The sequence below is a fragment of the Ascaphus truei genome, chromosome 14 (assembly GCF_040206685.1).
Source record: "Ascaphus truei isolate aAscTru1 chromosome 14, aAscTru1.hap1, whole genome shotgun sequence".
In the NCBI taxonomy this organism is placed as follows: domain Eukaryota; kingdom Metazoa; phylum Chordata; class Amphibia; order Anura; family Ascaphidae; genus Ascaphus; species Ascaphus truei.
In genome coordinates this window covers 8,543,990-8,568,839 of record NC_134496.1, presented here as the reverse complement: position 1 = coordinate 8,568,839, position 24,850 = coordinate 8,543,990, and the positions used below count along the sequence as shown (strand labels likewise).

The 24,850-nt window shown below is 57.0% G+C and overlaps 1 protein-coding gene across 1 annotated transcript in view; it reads right to left on the bottom strand.

Annotated features, from left to right (window-relative positions):
* Positions 1 to 24,850, bottom strand: part of FARSB (phenylalanyl-tRNA synthetase subunit beta) — a 76,937-nt gene that overhangs the window by 25,091 nt on the left and 26,996 nt on the right. Inside the window, exons 12-15 of the mRNA XM_075569680.1 lie at positions 16,764 to 16,971; positions 14,488 to 14,568; positions 12,278 to 12,370; positions 3,815 to 3,932 (exon numbers count right to left, since the gene is read on the bottom strand). Coding sequence (XP_075425795.1) covers positions 3,815 to 3,932; positions 12,278 to 12,370; positions 14,488 to 14,568; positions 16,764 to 16,971 — 500 coding nt within the window. The remainder of the gene's footprint in view (positions 1 to 3,814; positions 3,933 to 12,277; positions 12,371 to 14,487; positions 14,569 to 16,763; positions 16,972 to 24,850) is intronic.

The window sequence follows — 24,850 nt, the reverse complement described above, 5'->3', positions numbered from 1 at the left end:
CCCCCTGCAACACACCCTCCCCCCCCCCGCAACACACCCTCTCCCCCCCCTGCAACACACCCTCCCCCCCCCGCAACACACCCTCTCCCCCCCCCCCTGCAACACACCCTCTCCCCCCCCCCTGCAACACACCCTCCCCCCCTGCAACACACCCTCCCCCCCTGCAACACACCCTCCCCCCCTGCAACACCCCCCCCCCTGCAACACACCCTCTCCCCCCCTGCAACACACCCTCCCCCCCCCCTGCAACACACCCTCCCCCCCTGCAACACACCCCCCCCCTGCAACACACCCCCCCCCTGCAACACACCCTCCCCCCCCCTGCAACACACCCTCTCCCCCCCCCTGCAACACACCCTCTCCCCCCCCCCCTGCAACACACCCTCTTCCCCCCCCCTGCAACACACCCTCTCCCCCCCGCCCTGCAACACACCCTCTCCCCCCGCCCTGCAACACACCCTCTTCCCCCTCCCTACAACACACCCTCTCCCCCCCCTGCAACACACCCTCTCCCCCCCCCTGCAACACACCCTCTTCCCCCCCCCCCTGCAACACACCCTCTTCCACCCCCCTGCAACACACCCTCTCCCCCCGCCCTGCAACACACCCTCTCCCCGCCCTGCAACACACCCTCTCCCCGCCCTGCAACACACCCTCTCCCCGCCCTGCAACACACCCTCTCCCCCCCGCCCTGCAACACACCCTCTCCCCCCCCCCTGCAACACACCCTCTCCCCCCCCCCCTGCAACACACCCTCTCCCCCCCGCCCTGCAACACACCCTCTTCCCCCCCCTGCAACACACCCTCTCCCCCCAGCCCTGCAACACACCCTCTCCCCCCCCTGCAACAAATAATCTACTATTTTAATCAGCAGTCATTTAATTCAGGGGCTCAACTCCAGTCCTCAAGAACCCCCCATCAGGACAGGCTTTAAGGATATCCCAGCTTCATGCACAGGTGGTGCAGTCAAAGACTGAGCCTCTGATTGAGCCACCTGTGCTGAAGCAGGGATATCCTAAAAACCTGACCTGTTGGTGGCCCTTGAGGACTGGAGTTGAGCGCCCCTGAACTAAGGTATGAGGGTCCTAATCCAAACACAACCCCCAGAAATAACAGGGAACATGGGACTGGTGCTGCATCTAGTTGTTCCAAGGAGCAGATTTGGTAAGAGTGAGCGCCAGCGACAGCAAAGTGGCAGAGACCACGCTCAGGTACAGAGCAAAAGGTCACTGCTATTAACCCTGTTGCTGCCAGGCAGGCACGAGGAAACAAAGCTGGGGCAATTTCCCAGTTCAGTAATAAATTCATTTGTGAGAAAATCCTGCCTTGAAAAGGCAACAAAAAGGTCATTAATATTTCTCTCCAACAAGGAACACTTCGTGAAATACGTGACCGGGATAGAAGCGCGAGTGGTGGGGTGCGGGCGTGGTGGGGTGCGGGCGTGGTGGGGTGCGGGCGTGGTGGGGTGCGGGTGTGGTGGGTGCGGGCGCATATAATGAAGGGGCTCATTCTGTGACATCATCACAAGGGTGAAGAAATTAAAAATGGGAGTGGACCAGACATATCAAGAAGAAATGACCATCGTTGGTCAGGGATGAAACGCGATTGGATTCCCAGGGATATCACACGAGTAAGATCGATGAGAAGTAAGATGGGAGGATGGAATCAGATCCAACATGTTGGAGGAATGTGGCGGAGAGGCTGCTACCGCAATGCCTGGAAGATCACTGGGGCGGCCATCACCCAGCAGTGTATCCGACAAGGGCTGAAGATGGTGTATAGATATATTTATAGAGTTTACCATGGAAGACATCACAAGGGACAGAGACCGGACTCGGCTAGATTCCAAGGGATATCAAAACAAGGACTATAAAGGGGGAGAGAGGCGTGCAAGAAAATACCTGGGGACTACTGGATTGCCTTCATCCAACAGTGAATCAACTAGGCCTGAAGATACACACTACCGTATATACAGTATTACTTATGTACATACTTTGCCAAAATTAGTAGGAAAGGACCTTTTCATAAAACTTCGTGTCATTCTTTAATTGTACATTAGTAGGATAGTGTTTTCTCAGCAAACCATTCATACACGAGGATCGTCTGGTCGTTACACCAGCCAGGGCGTGTTACACCGAACAGGGGCGTGTTACACCGAACAGGGGCGTGTTACACCGAACAGGGGCGTGTTACACCGAACAGGGGCGTGTTACACCGAACAGGGGCGTGTTACACCGAACAGGGGCGTGTTACACCGAACAGGGGCGTGTTACACCGAACAGGGGCGCGTTACACCGAACAGGGGCGCGTTACACCGAACAGGGGCGCGTTACACCGAACAGGGGCGCGTTACACCGAACAGGGGCGCGTTACACCGAACAGGGGCGCGTTACACCGAACAGGGGCGCGTTACACCGAACAGGGGCGTGTTACACCGACCAACCAGGGGCGTGTTACACCGACCAACCAGGGGCGTGTTACACCGACCAACCAGGGGCGTGTTACACCGACCAACCAGGGGCGTGTTACACCGACCAACCAGGGGCGTGTTACACCGACCAACCAGGGGCGTGTTACACCGACCAACCAGGGGCGTGTTACACCGACCAACCAGGGGCGTGTTACACCGACCAACCAGGGGCGTGTTACACCGACCAACCAGGGGCGTGTTACACCGACCAACCAGGGGCGTGTTACACCGACCAACCAGGGGCGTGTTACACCGACCAACCAGGGGCGTGTTACACCGACCAACCAGGGGCGTGTTACACCGACCAACCAGGGGCGTGTTACACCGACCAACCAGGGGCGTGTTACACCGACCAACCAGGGGCGTGTTACACCGACCAACCAGGGGCGTGTTACACCGACCAACCAGGGGCGTGTTACACCGACCAACCAGGGGCGTGTTACACCGACCAACCAGGGGCGTGTTACACCGAACAGGGGCGTGTTACACCGACCAACCAGGGGCGTGTTACACCGAACAGGGGCGTGTTACACCGAACAGGGGCGTGTTACACCCAACAGGGGCGTGTTACACCGAACAGGGGCGTGTTACACCGAACAGGGGCGTGTTACACCGAACAGGGGCGCGTTACACCGAACAGGGGCGCGTTACACCGAACAGGGGCGCGTTACACCGAACAGGGGCGCGTTACACCGAACAGGGGCGCGTTACACCGAACAGGGGCGCGCTACACCGAACAGGGGCGCGCTACACCGAACAGGGGCGCGCTACACCGAACAGGGGCGCGTTACACCGAACAGGGGCGCGTTACACCGACCAGGGGCGTGTTACACCGAACAGGGGCGTGCTACACCGAACAGGGGCGTGCTACACCGAACAGGGGCGTGTTACATCGATCTACTCTTAAGCTTGAAAAAACAACATAAAAAGCGTTGCAAAGCGATTACGTAATACACCAAAGCCTCAATAAGCTGTGAACGGTCTTCCTCTTGCTTGGGAATATTTAGGCTCCATTGAAAAGAACGGAACAGAAATCCTGGCGAGACTTTAAAAAGGACTGTCCCTCCTAGGACCAAAGTGTTCTAAGGACAGAGATCAGTTTCATGGGCGACTGACGGATTTTGTTTTTTTAAACTAATTTGGGTTTAATGTCCTCTGGCTGCCCCCTGTCTGATATCACGGTGTCTGTGCAAACTGTTGCTAAACACAAAGCCACGCTCGCCTAATCTTTATTGGCCCTTTGATGAGGACAGGGTGGGCTAAAGGTACGGTACTAAAGAGACCCCCTCCCATACAGGTGTTGTCCTGGACACTTCTTTGCTGGCAGAAACTCATGGGCTTTACCTTGAGACGGGTCCTTCATCACCACGTCAGAGATCTCGAACAGTTTCAGGGGCAGGGGCATTTTACGATTGGCAGCGATGGTTTTCAGCAGGCCAGGGAGCAGGGTAGTTCGAGCCACCTGATTATTAAAAGGATACAGCAGGTCAAACACACAGATTTAAGGGGAAATCCTGTAGAGTTCCTAGTGGCCGTTCTCAGCGGTCGAAAAAACGCCTGAACTACCACTTTGGACGCTATAAAATGTGCCCATTAGTTAGCAGGCAGCGTAGGTGCATACAATTAACACTCATCTATGGCTCCATAACTAATGTAAGCCAGCCATCATAAACTGTAAGGGTTAATCACTTGAATGCCGTTTAGAGATGAATAACGGCTATTGCACTTATGGCAATCTTTTAATTCAAACCAAGTGCCCATTGCCAGGAGAAATTAGTATATTGCTTTTTAAAGGAACAATCCAAGCGCTTTTATATTTTTTTTAACCCAGGATTGAAGCAGGGGGTCTCTGGAGCTGAACCCCATTAATTTCAGCTCCGGGGACTCCTGCTTCCCTTCATAGTGGGTGCCGGTAGCCGCTCCGGTTGAGCTAGCTGGGGATTAAAGTTTAAAGCTCTCGCGTCATATGGACCAATAGGAAGCCGAACCTGATGAGGTCACAGCTTCTTATTGGCCAGCAGGGTGCGGGAGCTTTGAAACGCCGCGTTAATGTGAACCCTGCTAGCCGAGCAGCTGCTGGCACCCAGCTTTAGTCACCAAAAGTCTACTTCAGGACCAGGATTACATGTATAATGTAGGGTCATGGGCACACATTAAACAGGGTCTGCCCTTTTCTTTAAATTATCTGCAAAGGGGGGGGGGTAAAGGGGAGAGCACACTAAATGATAAATACATAGAATTAAAATGCACAGACTGATATAAAGCAGAAAATAGCCGTGTTAGTCCAGTTGCGATAGTGCAGAATAAATGAGTTCTTCAGTATTCGGTGATACCTTTTTTATTGGACTAACAATTTATGTCATAGGACAAGCTTTCGAGAGTTCTTCTCTCTTCTTCAGGTCAAGCAATACTGATATACACAGGAATCTATGGCTAAAACAGTGTAGAGAGAGAGAGGAAGAAAAACAAAAAAACAGATATGTACTGTAGTTTAGGTAGGGTGTTAAAAGTGTTTGAAGCCAGGGGAGGGTGCCAAGGAAAGGTGATGAGGGGGAGGGATGCTGTGTAAGGGGGGAAGAGAGAAAGTGTGGATAAGGATAGAGGAAAGCAGGATAATTACAAACAATTTTGATAGGGTGTGAGAAAACCCATGTCCGCATTAAGTCCTTTGGTTTTGGTGTCAAAGAGTCTTATCATTCTGAGTCCAAATGTTTTCCGTTCTTGGGTGCGTTTAAACATTCCATTGAGGATTTTTATTTTTAAATCATTTATGGAATGATCTGGCTGTGAGAAATTATGTCCCACAGGTGAGCAGTATCTTCCTTCTTCGTGATGGAGTATAGAGTGTCTGTGCATATTCATTCTGCCTTGTAGTTTTTGGCTGCTTTCCCCAATGTAGCAACCTTGGTGACAATTGTTGCACTGAATCATATCTTATTATATATTAGTGAAAGCACTGTATGCCTGTCTGCATCTCCTGTGTCCCTAGGGGAAATCTCATTGGTCCCTTGGGCCGCCCGCCCCCGCACCTCTCATTGGCCTGAGGCGGAGTGACGACACCCACACTCACACACTGCGCGGCGCTCATCAGGACCCGCGCGCACCTCCTCCTTTCCCGCGCTTTTTCTTCCCCCCCCCCCCCCCCCCCCGGCGCCGCTACAGTCAGCCCGGGACACAGCGTGGGACTCTCAACACACACAGAGCGGCTCTCCCCCCCCCCACACCCACACACACAGAGCACTGAGCGGCTCTCCCCCCCCCCCGGCGCTCCCCCCCCACACACACACAGAGCGGCTCTCCCCCCCCCCCCCCGGCTCACCCCCCCCCCACACAGAGCACTGAGCGGCTCTCCCCCCCCCCGGCACTCCCCCCCCCACACACACACAGAGCGGCTCTCCCCCCCCCCCCCCCCCCCGGCTCACCCCCCCCACACACACAGAGCACTGAGCGGCTCTCCCCCCCCCCCCCCGGCGCTCCCGCCCCCCCACACCCACACACACAGAGCACTGAGCGTCTCTCCCCCCCCCGGCGCTCCCCACACACACACAGAGCGGCTCTCCCCCCCCCCCGGCTCATCCCCCCCCCACACCCACACACACAGAGCACTGAGCGGCTCTCCCCCCCCCCCGGCGCTCCCCCCCCCCACACACAGAGCGGCTCTCCTCCCCCCCCCCCACACCCACACACACAGAGCACTGAGCGGCTCTCCCCCCCCCCCACACACACACACACACACACACACAGAGCACTGAGCGGCTCTCCCCCCCCCACACACACACACACACACACACAGGGCACGCAGCTTTCCCTTCACACACAGATCACGCTCTCTGCGCCTCTCCCCTCACACAGGCCGCTCCCCGTCCCAGAGGCCTCTCCTCTGGCTGTCTCCGCCTCTCCCCGCGAGAGGCACAGCACCTCCTCACCGGAGCGTCTCAGCGTCTCAGCCTCTCCGCGGAGGAGCCCGAGGTGGAGGAGGACGGCGGCCGGTACCCGGAGGAAGAGGAGCGCGGCCGTGTGCAAGGTGAGGAAACGCAGGGGAATGGGTTATTTAACGCGTCCGTGACTCCCCCTGCCCTTTGCCCCCCTGCCCTCCCTCCCCCGCCCTTTGCCCCCCCCCCTGCCCTCCAGCCCTTTGCCCCCCCTGCCCTTTGCCACCCCTGCCCTCCCTCCCCCTGTCCTTTGCCCCCCCCTGCCCTCCCTCACCCTGCCCTTTGCCCCCCCCTGCCCTTTGCCCCCCCCTGCCCTCCCTCCCTCCCAATGCCCTTTGCCCCCCCTGCCCTCCCTCCCAATGCCCTTTGCCCCCCCCTGCCCTCCCTCCCAATGCCCTTTGCCCCCCCCTGCCCTCCCTCCCAATGCCCTTTGCCCCCCCTGCCCTCCCTCCCAATGCCCTTGCCCCCTGCCCTCCCTCCCCCTGCCCTTGCCCCCTGCCTTTGCCCCCTGCACTCCCTCCACCTGCCCTCCATACCCCCGCCCTTTGACCCCTGCCCTTTGACCCCTGCCCTTTTCCCCCCTGCCCTCCTGCCCTTTGCCCCTCTGCCACCCTGCCCTTTGCCCTCTTGCTCCCTGCCCTCTTGCCCTCTTGCTCCCTGCCCTCTTGCCCCCCTCCCTCCCCTCTTGCCCCCCCTCCTGCCCTTTGCCCCCCTCCCTCCCCCCCTCCCTCCCTGCCCTCTTGCCCCTCCCTGCCCTTTGCCCCCCCCGCCCCTCCCTGCCCTTTGGCCCCCCCGCCCCTCCCTGCCCTTTGCCCCCCCGCCCCTCTCTGCCCTTTGGCCCCCCCCGCCCCTCTCTGCCCTTTGGCCCCCCCCCGCCCCTCTCTGCCCTTTGGCCCCCCCCCCCGCCCTCTCTGCCCTTTGGCCCCCCCCCGCCCCTCTCTGCCCTTTGGCCCCCCCCCGCCCCTCTCTGCCCTTTGGCCCCCCCCCCGCCCCTCTCTGCCCTTTGGCCCCCCCCCGCCCCTCTCTGCCCTTTGGCCCCCCCCCGCCCCTCTCTGCCCTTTGGCCCCCCCGCCCCTCTCTGCCCTTTGGCCCCCCCCGCCCTCCCCTCTGGCCCCCCCGCCCCTCCCTGCCCTCTTGCCCCCCCCGCCCCTCCCTGCCCTCTTGCCCCCCCGCCCCTCCCTGCCCTCTTGCCCCCCCGCCCCTCCCTGCCCTCTTGCCCCCCCGCCCCTCTTGCCCCCCCGCCCCTCCCTGCCCTCTTGCCCCTCCATGCCCTCTTGCCCCTCCCTGCCCTCTTGCCCCTCCATGCCCCCCCGCCCCTCCCTGCCCTCTTGCCCCCCCCGCCCCTCCCTGCCCTCTTGCCCCCCCCGCCCCTCCCTGCCCTCTTGCCCCCCCCGCCCCTCCCTGCCCTCTTGCCCCCCCCGCCCCTCCCTGCCCTCTTGCCCCCCCCGCCCCTCTTGCCCCCCCGCCCCTCCCTGCCCTCTTGCCTTTCCCTTTCCTTAGCCCCCCCGCCCTTCCCTGCCCTTTGGACCCCCCGCCCCCCCCTGCCCTTTGCTTCCCCCCCGCCCTCCCCTCTGGCCCCCCCGCCCCTCCCTGCCCTCTTGCCCCCCCCGCCCCTCCCTGCCCTCTTGCCCCCCCGCCCCTCCCTGCCCTCTTGCCCCCCCGCCCCTCCCTGCCCTCTTGCCCCCCCGCCCCTCTTGCCCCCCCGCCCCTCCCTGCCCTCTTGCCCCTCCATGCCCTCTTGCCCCTCCCTGCCCTCTTGCCCCTCCATGCCCCCCCGCCCCTCCCTGCCCTCTTGCCCCCCCCGCCCCTCCCTGCCCTCTTGCCCCCCCCGCCCCTCCCTGCCCTCTTGCCCCCCCCGCCCCTCCCTGCCCTTTGCCCCCCCCGCCCCTCCCTGCCCTTTGCCCCCCCTGCCCTTTGCCCCCCCGCCCCTCCCTGCCCTTTGCCCCCCCGCCCCCTCCCAATGCCCTTTGCCCCCACCCGCCCCCTCCCAATGCCCTTTGCCCCCCCCTGCCCTCCCTCCCAATGCCCTTTGCCCCCCCCTGCCCTCCCTCCCAATGCCTTTTGCAACCTGCCCTCCCTCCCAATGCCTTTTGCCCCCTCCCTCCCAATGCCTTTTGCCCCCTGCCCTCCCTCCCAATGCCCTTTGCCCCCCCCCTACCCTCCCTCCTCCCCCCCTGCCCTCCCTCCTCCCCCCCTGCCCTCCCTCCCAATGCCCTCCCCCCCCCTGCCCTCCCTCCCAATGCCCTCCCCCCCCTACTCTCCCTCCCAATGCCCTCCCCCCCTCCCCCGCCTCCCAATGCCCTCCCCCCCCTACCCCCCCTCCCAATGCCCTCCCCCCCCTACCCCCCCTCCCTCCCAATGCCCTTTGCCCCCCCTACTCCCCCCTGCCCTCCCTCCCTCCCAATGCCCTTTGCCCCCCCTACCCTCCCAATGCCCTTTGCCCCCCCTACCCTCCCAATGCCCTTTGCCCCCCCTACCCTCCCAATGCCCTTTGCCCCCCCTACCCCCCCTGCCCTCCCTCCCCCCTGCCCTACCTCCTCCCCCCCCTCTCCCCTCTCCTCCCTCCCCCCCTGCCCTCCCTCTCCCCCCCCTGCCCTCCCTCTCCCCCCCTGCCCTCCCTCCCCCCCTGCCCTACCTCCTCCCCCCCCTCTCCCCTCTCCTCCCTCCCCTCCCTCTCCCCCCCTGCCCTCCCTCCTTCCCCCTGCCCCTACCCTCCCTCCACCTGCCCTCCCTACCCCTGCCCTCCCTCCCCTGCCCCTTTCCCCTTTGCCCCTCTGCCCTTTGCCCCCCTGCCCTTTGCCCTCTTGCTCCCTGCCCTCTTGCCCCCCTCCCTGCCCTTTGCCTCCCCCCCGCCCCTCCCTGCCCTTTGCCTCCCCCCCGCCCCTCCCTACCCTTTGCAACCCCCCCGCCCCTCCCTGCCCTTTGCCCCCCCCCGCCCCTCCCTGCCCTTTGCCCCCCCCCGCCCCTCCCTGCCCTTTGCCCCCCCTGCCCCTCCCTGCCCTTTGCCCCCCCCCCCACCCCTCCCTGCCCTTTGCCCCCCCCCCACCCCTCCCTGCCCTTTGCCCCCCCCGCCCCTCCCTGCCCTTTGCCCCCCCTGCCCTTTGCCCCCCCGCCCCTCCCTGCCCTTTGCCCCCCCGCCCCCTCCCAATGCCCTTTGCCCCCCCCCCGCCCCCTCCCAATGCCCTTTGCCCCCCCTGCCCTCCCTCCCAATGCCTTTTGCCCCCTGCCCTCCCTCCCAATGCCTTTTGCCCCCTGCCCTCCCTCCCAATGCCCTTTGCCCTTTGCCCCCCCCTACCCTCCCTCCCCCCTCCCCCCCTGCCCTCCCTCCAAATGCCCTCCCCCCCCTGCCCTCCCTCCCAATGCCCTTTGCCCCCCCCCTACCCTCCCTCCCTCCCCCCCTGCCCTCCCTCCCAATGCCCTCCCCCCCCTGCCCTCCCTCCCAATGCCCTCCCCCCCCTACTCCCCCCCTGCCCTCCCTCCCAATGCCCTCCCCCCTCCCCCTCCCTCCCAATGCCCTTTGCCCCCCCTACCCTCCCTCCCAATGCCCTTTGACCCCCCTGCCCTCCCTCCCCCCCTGCCCTACCTCCTCCCCCCCTCTCCCCTCCCTCCCCCCCTGCCCTACCTCCTCCCCCCCCTCTCCCCTCCCTCCCCCCCTGCCCTCCCTCCCAATGCCCTCCCCCCCTCCCCCGCCTCTGAATGCCCTCCCCCCCCTACTCCCCCTGCCCTCCCTCCCTCCCAATGCCCTTTGCCCCCCCTACCCTCCCTCCCAATGCCCTTTGCCCCCCCTACCCTCCCTCCCAATGCCCTTTGCCCCCCCTACCCGCCCTCCCCCCTGCCCTCCATCCCCCCCTGCCCTCCCCCTCCCAATGCCTTTTGCCCCCTGCCCTCCCTCCCAATGCCCTTTGCCCCCCCCTACCCTCCCCCCTCCCCCCCTGCCCTCCCTCCCAATGCCCTCCCCCCCTACTCCCCCCCCTCCCCCGCCTCCCAATGCCCTCCCCCCCCTACTCCCCCTGCCCTCCCTCCCAATGCCCTTTGCCCCCCCTACCCTCCCTCCCAATGCCCTTTGCCCCCCCTACCCCCCCTGGCTGTGGGATCTTGGCATATATGTTTGCAATGTGTGTTGTTTACACAGTTTTGTGCCATTATCAGTGTCTTTAAGTTCGTTGTGAAGTTTTCTGCCGACTAATTTCTGTTTGAGGTTTGGTGGTTGCCGGAACGCAAGAATGGGAGGTTTGGGAAAGATTTCTTTTAATGTCGCATCCTCTGCATCCTTCATGGCAAATCTTGAAGATTCCTAACTACATGCCCCCACAAACCCTACAAATACTACAGATACATTGATGACCTGTTTATAATATGGACAGAGGGTGAAGGAAACCTAAAACAATTCCACGAGTTCCTGAACTCATTCCATCCATCAATTAAACTCAAAATGGATTATTCGGCAAACCTAGTAAACTTTCTAGATACAACAGTTACACTGAAAGATGGCAAACTACACACATCTGTATACAACAAACCAACAGACAGACGCAGTTACCTCCACAACTCCAGCTTCCATCCCACTCATACCAAACAAGGCCAGGCTACACAGCCACACAGCCTGGCTATAAGATACCACCACATATGCTCTGACACTGAAGACAGAAACAGGCATCTCACAACCCTGACCGAATCGTTCAGACAGAAGGGATACAAACCAAAGATCATTGCCAAAACTATTACATCTGCACTAAAAGCCCCACGAGAAAACCTGCTACAGACAGACAGAAAGAACCTAACCTACCACACGCATACCACTAGTGACCACATACAACCCTACCCTAGAGGGTATACGAAAAATAATCAAAGATCTGCAACCCATGCTGGCAGAGGATTTCACATTAAAATAAATCTTCCCCAAACCTCCCATTCTTGCGGTCACGAAGAAGGAAGATACTGCTCACCTGTGGGACATAATTTCTCACAGCCAGATCATTCCATAAATGATTTAAAAATAAAAATCCTTATTGGAATGTTTAAACGCACCCAAGAACGGAAAACATTTGAACTCAGAATGATAAGACTCTTTGACACCAAAACCAAAGGACTTAATGCGGACATGGGTTTTCTCACACCCTATCAAAATTGTTTGTAATTATCCTGCTTGCCTCTATCCTTATCCACACTTTCTCTCTCTCCCTCCCCCCCCCCCCCAGCATCCATCCCCACCTTTCCTTGTCACCCTCCCCTGGCTTCAAACACTTTTAACACCCTACCTTATCTACAGTACATATGTTTTTTTTTCTTCCTCTCTCTCTCTCTACACTGTATTAGCCAGAGATTCCTTTGTATATCAGTATTGCTGACCTGAGGAAGAGAGGAGAACTCCCGAAAGCTTGTCCTATGACACAAATTGTTAGTCCAATAAAAAAGGTATCACCTAATACTGAAGAACTCATTTATTGCGCACACACACACACACACACACACATTAGGAGCAGTCATTCCCCATATATCAGTGCTTCTCTATTCTCTTTTTTTCTAATTAATATTGATGTTATACAGCACTGACAGTGTATGCAGCACTTTACATACGGTTGTACAGGCCCCAGCCCCTTCTAATTTAAAATGAGCGACTGGTCAGCGGTCACAGGGAGAGCTGGCCGCCCAGGGGCTCGCACTGACCTGGCCGCCCAGGGGCTCGCACTGACCTGGCCGCCCAGGGGCTCGCACTGACCTGGCCGCCCAGGGGCTCGCACTGACCTGGCCGCCCAGGGGCTCGCACTGACCTGGCCGCCCAGGGGCTCGCACTGACCTGGCCGCCCAGGGGCTCGCACTGACCTGGCCGCCCAGGGGCTCGCACTGACCTGGCCGCCCAGGGGCTCGCACTGACCTGGAATTCGGCAGTTTTGGGATTGGCGATGCGCACGGCGTTGATGGATGAGATGGTCACACCGAGTTTATCAGCGACATCCTCCACGGAGCACTGCAGGAAAACCACGGGCCAGGTCACGGACACAGAGTATAACGGGGCAGAGCGTGCACACGAAAACAGGGGTAGGAGACAAATTGTGATTAACCCCTTCCCTTCCAGGACACCAAGATCTGTAATGCATGCCAGGTTTATTCTGCAATAAAGGGGTTACAGCAGCAAGTCAAGGCTACATTGCTTGGTTTTGTGTGTGGGGGTTATTTTTGTTATAGGACTGAAGCAGAGGGTCTCCGGAGCTGAAAAGAATGGGGTTCAGCTCCGAAGACCCCCTGCTTCCAGAGATACTTACCTCCGTATGGAGTGCCAATATCTCTGCAGACAGGAAACTTGTGTGCCTGACAAAATGGTGGCGTTTAAATATCCCACGTCTCGAGGCCCCATAGGAAACCGTGACGTCATCCCTTGTGGCTTCCTAGTGTCCCACGGGACCAGGAAATGTAAACTTTAGAGATACCAGCAACCCCTATAGAGGTATCTCAGGAAGCAGGGGGGTCCCAGAGCTGAAATGAACAGGGTTCAGTCCGCGACCGCCTGCTTCAATCCTATAACAAAACCAGCAATGCAACCTGGATTACTGCGCGTTTCCCCAAAATGTACATTATTTGGTTCTCTAAACACATTTGCATTCCCTTGCGGGTATTATCGCAGCGTATTCCCCCCGGGTATTATCGCAGCGTATTCCCCCCGGGTATTATCGCAGCGTATTCCCCCTGGGTATTATCGCAGCGTATTCCCCCCGGGTATTATCGCAGCGTATTCCCCCCGGGTATTATCGCAGCGTATTCCCCCCGGGTATTATCGCAGCGTATTCCCCCCGGTATTATCGCAGCGTATCCCCCCGGGTATTATCGCAGCGTATTCCCCCCGGGTATTATCGCAGCGTATTCCCCCCGGGTATTACCGCAGCGTATCCCCCCGGGTATTATCGCAGCGTATTCCCCCCGGGTATTACCGCAGCGTATTCCCCCCGGGTATTACCGCAGCGTATCCCCCCCGGGTATTATCGCAGCGTATTCCCCCCGGGTATTACCGCAGCGTATCCCCCCGGGTATTATCGCAGCGTATTCCCCCCGGTATTATCGCAGCGTATTCCCCCCGGGTATTACCGCAGCGTATTCCCCCCGGGTATTACCGCAGCGTATTCCCCCCGGGTATTACCGCAGCGTATTCCCCCCCGGTATTGGAGTATGATTGGTCACGTATCTTACAGAGATCTCCTGTTGTGATCAATTCCCCGTTACAATCCCTGCTCATCCTGTGCTAGACTTCAGTCCCTAAGTAGCCCGTAGCAAAGGCGGAGTTACATAGCCACATAGCCACATAGCCACATAGCCACATAGTCACATAGTCACAGAACATTCTTTGTATGTAATACAGAGAGTTCGGTTCTGATGCCCAAATGTGAAAGGTAATTAATGCAGCAGTATTGCATATTGATACATCAATATTAAAATATAAATCATAATATATCAAATAATAATTATAATCTAATGAAGGGGTGCGCGGGATTTTTGAGGGGGCGCGGGTGGTTGTAGAGGCCCCGCGCTATTCCCAGAGGCATTTAAATTAAATGCCGGGGATCCCATGAGGCCTCTGCAACTCACTTACCAGGATTCAGAAGTTGCTGTGACGCCACATGCCTGTCGTCATGGAAACGCAACGTCAAATGACGCGGTGGGGACACGTGACCCCGGAAAACAAGGTAAGGGGGGCACGAGAGCAAGGGGGAACAGGCAGGGGGGGCAGCAACCATACAAAGCCCAGATCCACTTAGCTCTGATAAATCACTTCAGTGACCCTACAGTAACGGTGCATCTTCAAAGGACAATAATGTTACATTAAACCAGGTTCTCTCCCATAAAGAGCATAGAGACAGCATCAAAAATTAGGGGAGAGAAAGAAAAGAGAGAGGAAAGCGGAGAGAGGAAAGCGGAGAGAGGAGAGCGGAAAGAGGAGAGCGGAGAGAGGAGAGCGGAAAGAGGAGAGCGGAAAGAGGAGAGCGGAAAGAGAGAGGTAAGGATGGGACAGGCGGGTGAGAATGAGAGAGACAGAGAGAAACAGAGAGAGACAGAGAGAGAGACAGAGAGAGAGAGAGACAGAGAGAGACATACCAGTGCAAATGTGAGGGCTTCTGTGAATCCGGCTGCGGCCAGGTCCTGACGAAGCAGTTCTGTCAGCTTGTTCAGCGGGAGCTGGAGAGAGAGGAAATGGGCAGAAACACGGAGGCCCATATTAAGTAAGAAGCCACTGCCCCCGTGGTGGCGAAGAGATGAGCTCCATTCAAATAAATGGGATTAAAATCCTCTCCAGCTCAGGGAAGACGGCTGCACTCTATTAAAGTCACGGTGCCCCCGCTATGGGACACGATACATTGTACGGACAACGGCTCCCAGGCCGTGAGTCACCGTAATCAGAATATATTTATATTTACAGCAGTTAGATTTCCAGGACCAAATTCTGAATACAGCAAATAAAAGTACCCCGTGTGAGCACATTCACGTCTCTCAGACAGGCCTGCAACCCTGCCCTTCCCCATTATCTCTTAGCATAGTGCTTCCACTGCAGCCAAGGATTCTGGGAAATAAAGTGACTATCTGAAACTGCTCTTGGCGCAGAGATTGGTTCATTTCCCTGACAGCGGAGGACACTAGTAAAATGCTTTGCCCCGTCCTAAAGCCACATATTAAGAACAGATGTATCTTCAGAAAGCATCAGAAATGTGGGATTTCCGTTTGGAAACTGCACGGTGATCGGAAAACGCACCAGCGGTTAATCAACTTCCCACGGCATTTGCTCAGAGTCTAGTTAGCTTCGCTGAGAGCAGGTGTCGACGTGTGCAGGGCAATAAAACTATTTGCCACTAGGAGGACAAGTCTAATGAACCCATTCTGCAGATCATCTGGTTTTAATCAGACATATTGAAGACAATGTAATAAGACGAGTCGGGCACTACAACGGAATTCATGTCGGACAACCTTTGTTTTTAGGAGGAGTAGAGATGTTTACAACAAGACAAAAAGCCCCAATGCTACATCCGAAATATGCCAAATTATATAGTTAAATACATCTTTCTGCTCATAAGGCTCATTTAGTCAAATTCTTTGGCCAAACGTGTGCAGATAGTGTTAGCACCTGTAAATAGGGGAATACCGTGGCATGGTTACAAGCTTAGAAATACTTTGGCTAAATAACTCTCACTTATGAGAAGACAGATAAGTATTTAACTATATAATGTGTCATATTGGGTGTAGCTCTGGGTCTTTTTGTCTTTTGTTGTATACATGAGGCCACAATCCCAGCAGCGCTGCTGTTGACACAAATATATATGGCGCGGTGGGTTTAGGTTGCGAGCTTGCAAGGGCTGAGTGGGGCGCACGGATGTAGAAGACTTCCTGCTCTTTTTAACACTTCACTGTTAAAAAAAATAAGAAGAATACACATTCAATGACGCCCAGAAACGCGTCGCATAGTGCGCGCTGACACTCGTTTCAATGATGCGAGGACTTTTGGCAAACGGGTATAACAGAGACACTTCACCCCCCCCCCCCCATTATCTGCTAATGCAGCCGGGAGTTACATTACAACAGATTGTGTGTTTTGTATAACAATAAGTCCTCCGCATGTGCGTGTTATTCGGTCACAGATACACAGCAACACAGGCGATTTTTACATGATGGGACCATCAGACTGAAAGTAATGGGGTATATTTGATATTTTAACAGAATCAGAACCAGGAGGCCCACAGACATTATCTACTGGACTCCTGGATTTCTTGTGCAGTGGGAACAATAAAGCCGGCGTATGACTGGGATGTAATTAGTTTCTCCTGTGATGAGTTGATACAGAGTTCCCAGCTGTAATGTAAAGGTTGATATATTGGAGGGGTCACAATGTGGGACTTTAGGTCACTAGGGTTTTGTAAAGCAGTGCCCCCTTCCCACCCCCCCGATGGACGGGTCCTCGGAGTTGAACCGCATTCACTTCACCTCTGGGGACCGCCTGGTTTCCCAGATACTTGCCGGGAAAGCTGCCGCCGGTACATCCTGGTTATTTAAAATCATGGTCACTCGGGCGAGCAGGAATCCGCGACAGAGGACGTTGCAGCTTCCTATTGGCTTGCGTGAAATTCAAACGTGTGTGTGTGTGTGTGTGTGTGTGTGTGTGTCCGTCCGGTGCTACCTTCAGTGTTAAGTATATCGGAAACCTGGCGCTCCACAGAGGGCAAAAAAAACACAAACAATAGGAGGAACTGCGTCTTGGTGATTTACAATAATTTTTTTAATGCTAGTACTGATCGATAAATGTGCGCAGTATTGATGACCCTGGGTTCTTGGGTCCAAAGACCCTGCTTGACCGCTATAGTGGGGGGAAAATTTTTTATTCTCACCTGATTCGCTATGGTGTAGGTCCTGGGAATGGTCCTCTGGATGTTATTGAAGCCAAAAGCGATGGCCGCGTCCTCTACAATGTCGCAGGCGTGGATGATGTCCGACCGTGTTGGCGGGATCTCGATTTCGATCTGCTTCCCGTCCTCCAGCACTTGGGACTTCAGGCACATGCGCGTGAGAAGCTTGGCCAGGCTGGACGGAGTCTCGCTGAGTGGAGGGAAGGAGAGCAGCATCTAGTCACGTCTCTCAAATGGAACATAGAACGTGGTCATCCATAACCAGAAATAATGCGCGCTCCCGAGAGAACGGCCTCATGGAGACAGAGAGGACCTCTGCACAAGGTGATAATGAGAGGGGACCAATATGGAGTCTATCTGGTCCACTGGCATGGGACGGACACACACACACACACACACACACACACACACACACACACACACACACACACACACACACACACACACACACACACACACACACACACACACACACACACACACACACGACTGGCCCTATAAACTATAGGGTAAGTATAGTATAGATTAGAAATCAAGTAGCCATATTAGCCTAGGAAAAGTATAGGTATATTACAGGTTATAATATTTTTCAATGGCGTTCAAGGATATACTTGTACATTGTCTGCTGAGGAAGAGAACAGAGAGCCATCGGTAGCTCACACGCGACTACGTCTTTCCTGCATAAAAAGGTATCGCAAACTGGAACAAATGTAACCGTAGGATGGCAAGGTCACAGAAGGCAGTCCGTGCCGGTCACTGCAGCGTTACCGTGTCACAGTCTTGATGGGCCATACATCCCTAGGGGTGCGAGACGCGTCGGAGGAGAGCTTCCAGTTCGTGTTTTTGTACATTTTATGCAGTCTAATAAACATTTTTTATTTTTCTACTTGCTGGCGAGTTTCAATTTTTAAGGAGCTGCTGCCTCATCGATTCCCCCACTACTTCTCTCATACATCCCTTCCGTCTGCGGCACCCGGAAAAGGATAACCGAGGGACCCTCTGCAGGGCATATCCTGACTCGTCTCTCTCCAAATACAGAGGAGCAACAGCCGGTCCCAGGCAGAAGGACCATGACTCGTGAGCCCTCCCTGTAGATTGAGGTTACAACACAAGCAGCAGAATGCTGTATTGCATAGTGACAAACTGCTGATGCAATTCAATGGTGAAATAAAGTGGTTGGAGTGCACAACCTCTGCACACATTACCCTCAGCAGCTTTCTAGTCTCCTTCAAACTGGGTAAAACAAATGGTCTTAAAGGTGCAATGCCCGACTCCTCTTCTCCGAGGGTAGGTGACCTGAGATAGAACAAGGTGACCACCAACAACTACCAAATCCAGAGGCACCATTCGCATCGCGTCATGTTCTTCTCGACGCAGTTCAAGGTGACCCAAACCAATCCTGTATTATTCAAATAATCACCTCCAGAAATGTAAAGATGCCGTTCCTGGGAGGGCGGGGGGCCACTGCACATTAAATGCAGCGTGAGAGACGTATTAACCCCATACCCTGCCAGAGGTGCCTGCACCGCATTGTGCAACATGTGGGCGGTCCTGCTGGCAGTGAATGGGTTAATGACCGCCACCAGTCCCTCTGTTATTGTACGCCGATCTCCCAGCATTGCTGATTAGTCTGGCATCCGGTCAGTCATTAAACAAGGTCACACACCCCAGCGGTGCTCCCATTACTGCTGGCGGCCTCACGATGCAGTATACCTAGGCAGGCTCTCCCGTGTACAAGGTGTGTAATACTGCCACGGTTACGGCCCAATACGTGGATCTCTAGCAAGACCGGAAAAGGCGCGTCTGGGAACTCTGGCAAAACGGCATTAAATTGGCGTAAAAGCAGCAATTCCCCCAGAAGCCTGCAGGAGTTTCCCTCATACAATGTTGGGATCTTCACCCCTTACCACAGGGGCGGCCAACTCCAGCCGCAAGAGCCACCAACAGGTCATGTATTAAGGATATCCCTGCTTCAGCACAGGTGGCTCAATCATTGGCTCAGCCAATGACCTGTGCTGAAGCAGGGATATCCTTAAAACCTGGCCTGTTGGTGGCTCTTGAGGGCTTCGGTTGGCCGCCCCTGCGCCTTAATATGTCCTGGTCTTTACGCACGTTATCCTACACCTCAAAAGGACTATATTTATGTGTCACAGCGCTGTAATGTGTGAGTTAGCCATGGTAACCTCTGCACTGCACTGGGCTTTGGGAAGAATGCCATTTTGACCTCGCACATACTTAATATTTCAAAAGCTTATTTTTCCTGAACAGAGCAGTGGATTTTAAAAATAAAAACAGCGTGATAAAAAGGGTAAAAAGATCTCTGAAAGGAAGTAATAAACCAGCGATGAGTAGACTGCTGCCTTTGCAGTGGAGCGCCGGCCGACAATCACTGACCCAGAACACTGCTGGAAGTAAAACACAATCTCAGTGCACCCATGATACAGTTTGTGCTACTCATCTCAACCCCTCCTAACACCGCTGTTTTAAGCTTGGCCACTAATAACCATTTGTATTCCCTGTGACATCTGCACAATATCACATGGCTCTGCACCCACATGGAATTAGAACGTTGCTCCGACGATATGGTCTTCTTGCTTGTTTCTAGAGGAGATCATGACATTTGACCTCCGTGGCCAAGATCGCGTTCGGAAAAGGAAAGAAGGGCCGAATCGGGGCTGTGTGATCACTACACTGGCGATCACTTTGCCGTAGTGATGTACCGAGTACCCGGAAATTACCCGGTACTTTTTCCGAAACCCGGAAATTTCCCGGAACCGACACCAGGGGCTGGGACCCGGTGCCGGGTAATTTCCGTTCTGCTCTGCTCCCTCGGTCCTCCTCTTGGAGAACGGCAGGAGCAGAGCAGCAGAACACATACCTGCAGCCGGCGGCGGGTGAGGAAGACTGCTGCGGAGGACCACAGCGGCATCGTGGGAGCAGCGGCAGACATTGTGGTGGCCGTGGCAGAAGAGGACGTCATTGTTGAGCCGCTGGGAGCAGCGGAAAACATTCTATCACAACTGGGGCCGGTGGGAGCCGGGTAACATTTGACCGGAGCAGGAGCGTTACTATAGGACAGCCAGCTCCTCCCCGGCTGTCCAATAGTAACGCTCCGGCTCCACTGCAGTATCGGGGCTGTGAGATCGCTACACCGCGGATCCCACTGCAGTATCAGGGCTGTGAGATCCCTACACCGCGGATCCCACTGCAGTATCGGGGCTGTGAGATCCCTACACCGCGGATCCCACTGCAGTATCAGGGCTGTGAGATCCCTACACCGCGGATCCCACTGCAGTATCAGGGCTGTGAGATCCCTACACCGCGGATCCCACTGCAGTATCGGGGCTGTGAGATCCCTACACCGCGGATCCCACTGCAGTATCAGGGCTGTGAGATCCCTACACCGCGGATCCCACTGCAGTATCGGGGCTGTGAGATCCCTACACCGCGGATCCCACTGCAGTATCGGGGCTGTGAGATCGCTACACCGCGGATCCCACTGCAGTATCGGGGCTGTGAGATCCCTACACCGCGGATCCCACTGCAGTATCGGGGCTGTGAGATCCCTACACCGCGGATCACACTGCAGTATCGGGGCTGTGAGATCCCTACACCACGGATCACACTGCAGTATCGGGGCTGTGAGATCCCTACACCGCGGATCCCACTGCAGTATCGGGGCTGTGAGATCCCTACACCGCGGATCCCACTGCAGTATCGGGGCTGTGAGATCACTACACCGCGGATCACACTGCAGTATCGGGGCTGTGAGATCCCTACACCTCGGATCACACTGCAGTATCGGGGCTGTGAGATCCCTACACCGCGGATCACACTGCAGTATCGGGGCTGTGAGATCCCTACACCGCGGATCACACTGCAGTATCAGGGCTGTGAGATCCCTACACCGCGGATCCCACTGCAGTATCGGGGCTGTGAGATCCCTACACCGCGGATCACACTGCAGTATCGGGGCTGTGAGATCCCTACACCGCGGATCACACTGCAGTATCGGGGCTGTGAGATCACTACACCGCGGATCCCACTGCAGTATCGGGGCTGTGAGATCGCTACACCGCGGATCACACTGCAGTATCGGGGCTGTGAGATCGCTACACCGCGGATCCCACTGCAGTATCAGGGCTGTGAGATCCCTACACCGCGGATCCCACTGCAGTATCGGGGCTGTGAGATCACTACACCGCGGATCCCACTGCAGTATCGGGGCTGTGAGTTCGCTACACAGCGGATCCCACTGCAGTATCAGGGCTGTGAGATCCCTACACCGCGGATCCCACTGCAGTATCGGGGCTGTGAGATCCCTACACCGCGGATCACACTGCAGTATCGGGGCTGTGAGATCCCTACACCGCGGATCACACTGCAGTATCAGGGCTGTGAGATCCCTACACCGCGGATCCCACTGCAGTATCGGGGCTGTGAGATCACTACACCGCGGATCCCACTGCAGTATCGGGGCTGTGAGATCGCTACACCGCGGATCACACTGCAGTATCGGGGCTGTGAGATCGCTACACCGCGGATCCCACTGCAGTATCAGGGCTGTGAGATCCCTACACCGCGGATCACACTGCAGTATCGGGGCTGTGAGATCCCTACACCGCGGATCACACTGCAGTATCAGGGCTGTGAGATCCCTACACCGCGGATCCCACTGCAGTATCGGGGCTGTGAGATCACTACACCGCGGATCCCACTGCAGTATCGGGGCTGTGAGATCGCTACACCGCGGATCACACTGCAGTATCGGGGCTGTGAGATCCCTACACCGCGGATCACACTGCAGTATCGGGGCTGTGAGATCGCTACACCGCGGATCCCACTGCAGTATCAGGGCTGTGAGATCCCTACACCGCGGATCCCACTGCAGTATCGGGGCTGTGAGATCACTACACCGCGGATCCCACTGCAGTATCGGGGCTGTGAGATCGCTACACCGCGGATCCCACTGCAGTATCAGGGCTGTGAGATCCCTACACCGCGGATCCCACTGCAGTATCGGGGCTGTGAGATCGCTACACCGTGGATCACACTGCAGTATCGGGGCTGTGAGATCCCTACACCGCGGATCACACTGCAGTATCAGGGCTGTGAGATCCCTACACCGCGGATCACACTGCAGTATCGGGGCTGTGAGATCACTACACCGCGGATCACACTGCAGTATCAGGGCTGTGAGATCCCTACACCGCGGATCACACTGCAGTATCGGGGCTGTGAGATCACTACACCGCGGATCACACTGCAGTATCGGGGTTGTGAGATCCCTACACCGCGGATCACACTGCAGTATCGGGGCTGTGAGATCCCTACACCGCGGATCACACTGCAGTATCGGGGCTGTGAGATCCCTACACCGCGGATCACACTGCAGTATCGGGGCTGTGAGATCCCCACGCCGGCGATCACACTGCAGTATCAGGGCTGTGAGATCCCTACACCGCGGATCACACTGCAGTATCGGGGCTGTGAGATCCCTACACCGCGGATCCCACTGCAGTATCAGGGCTGTGAGATCCCTACACCTCGGATCACACTGCAGTATCGGGGCTGTGAGATCGCTACACCACGGATCACACTGCAGTATCGGGGCTGTGAGATCGCTACACCACGGATCACACTGCAGTATCGGGGCTGTGAGATCGCTACACCGCGGATCACACTGCAGTATCGGGGCTGTGAGATCCCTACACCGCGGATCACACTGCAGTATCAGGGCTGTGAGATCACTACACCGCGGATCACACTGCAGTATCGGGGCTGTGAGATCGCTACACCGCGGATCACACTGCAGTATCGGGGCTGTGAGATCCCTACACCGCGGATCACACTGCAGTATCGGGGCTGTGAGATCGCTACACCGCGGATCACACTGCAGTATCAGGGCTGTGAGATCCCTACACCGCGGATCACACTGCAGTATCGGGGCTGTGAGATCGCTACACCGCGGATCACACTGCAGTATCAGGGCTGTGAGATCCCTACACCGCGGATCACACTGCAGTATCAGGGCTGTGAGATCCCTACACCGCGGATCACACTGCAGTATCAGGGCTGTGAGATCCCTACACCGCGGATCCCACTGCAGTATCGGGGCTGTGAGATCCCTACACCGCGGATCACACTGCAGTATCAGGGCTGAGAGATCACTACACCGCGGATCACACTGCATTATCGGGGCTGTGAGATCCCCACGCCGGCGATCACACTGCAGTATCAGGGCTGTGAGATCCCTACACCGCGGATCACACTGCAGTATCGGGGCTGTGAGATCCCTACATCGCGGATCACACTGCAGTATCGGGGCTGTGAGATCCCTACACCGCGGATCACACTGCAGTATCGGGGCTGTGAGATCCCTACACCGCGGATCACACTGCAGTATCGGGGCTGTGAGATCCCTACACCGCGGATCACACTGCAGTATCAGGGCTGTGAGATCCCTACACCGCGGATCACACTGCAGTATCGGGGCTGTGAGATCCCTACACCGCGGATCACACTGCAGTATCGGGGCTGTGAGATCACTACACCACGGATCACACTGCAGTATCAGGGCTCTGAGATCACTACACCGCGGATCACACTGCAGTATCGGGGCTGTGAGATCGCTACACCGCGGATCACACTGCAGTATCGGGGCTGTGAGATCCCTACACCGCGGATCACACTGCAGTATCAGGGCTCTGAGATCCCTACACCGCGGATCACACTGCAGTATCGGGGCTGTGAGATCCCTACACCGCGGATCACACTGCAGTATCGGGGCTGTGAGATCCCTACACCGCGGATCACACTGCAGTATCAGGGCTCTGAGATCACTACACCGCGGATCACACTGCAGTATCAGGGCTGTGAGATCGCTACACCGCGGATCCCACTGCAGTATCAGGGCTGTGAGATCCCTACACCGCGGATCACACTGCAGTATCGGGGCTGTGAGATCACTACACCGCGGATCACACTGCAGTATCGGGGCTGTGAGATCCCTACACCGCGGATCACACTGCAGTATCAGGGCTCTGAGATCCCTACACCGCGGATCACACTGCAGTATCGGGGCTGTGAGATCCCTACACCGCGGATCACACTGCAGTATCGGGGCTGTGAGATCCCTACACCGCGGATCACACTGCAGTATCAGGGCTCTGAGATCACTACACCGCGGATCACACTGCAGTATCAGGGCTGTGAGATCGCTACACCGCGGATCCCACTGCAGTATCAGGGCTGTGAGATCCCTACACCGCGGATCACACTGCAGTATCAGGGCTCTGAGATCACTACACCGCGGATCACACTGCAGTATCAGGGCTCTGAGATCCCTACACCGCGGATCCCACTGCAGTATCGGGGCTGTGAGATCACTACACCACGGATCACACTGCAGTATCAGGGCTCTGAGATCACTACACCGCGGATCACACTGCAGTATCGGGGCTGTGAGATCGCTACACCGCGGATCACACTGCAGTATCGGGGCTGTGAGATCCCTACACCGCGGATCACACTGCAGTATCAGGGCTCTGAGATCCCTACACCGCGGATCACACTGCAGTATCGGGGCTGTGAGATCCCTACACCGCGGATCACACTGCAGTATCAGGGCTGTGAGATCCCTACACCGCGGATCACACTGCAGTATCGGGGCTCTGAGATCCCTACACCGCGGATCACACTGCAGTATCGGGGCTGTGAGATCCCTACACCGCGGATCACACTGCAGTATCGGGGCTGTGAGATCCCCACGCCGGCGATCACACTGCAGTATCAGGGCTGTGAGATCCCTACACCGCGGATCACACTGCAGTATCGGGGCTGTGAGATCCCTACACCGCGGATCCCACTGCAGTATCAGGGCTGTGAGATCCCTACACCTCGGATCACACTGCAGTATCGGGGCTGTGAGATCGCTACACCACGGATCACACTGCAGTATCGGGGCTGTGAGATCGCTACACCACGGATCACACTGCAGTATCGGGGCTGTGAGATCGCTACACCGCGGATCACACTGCAGTATCGGGGCTGTGAGATCCCTACACCGC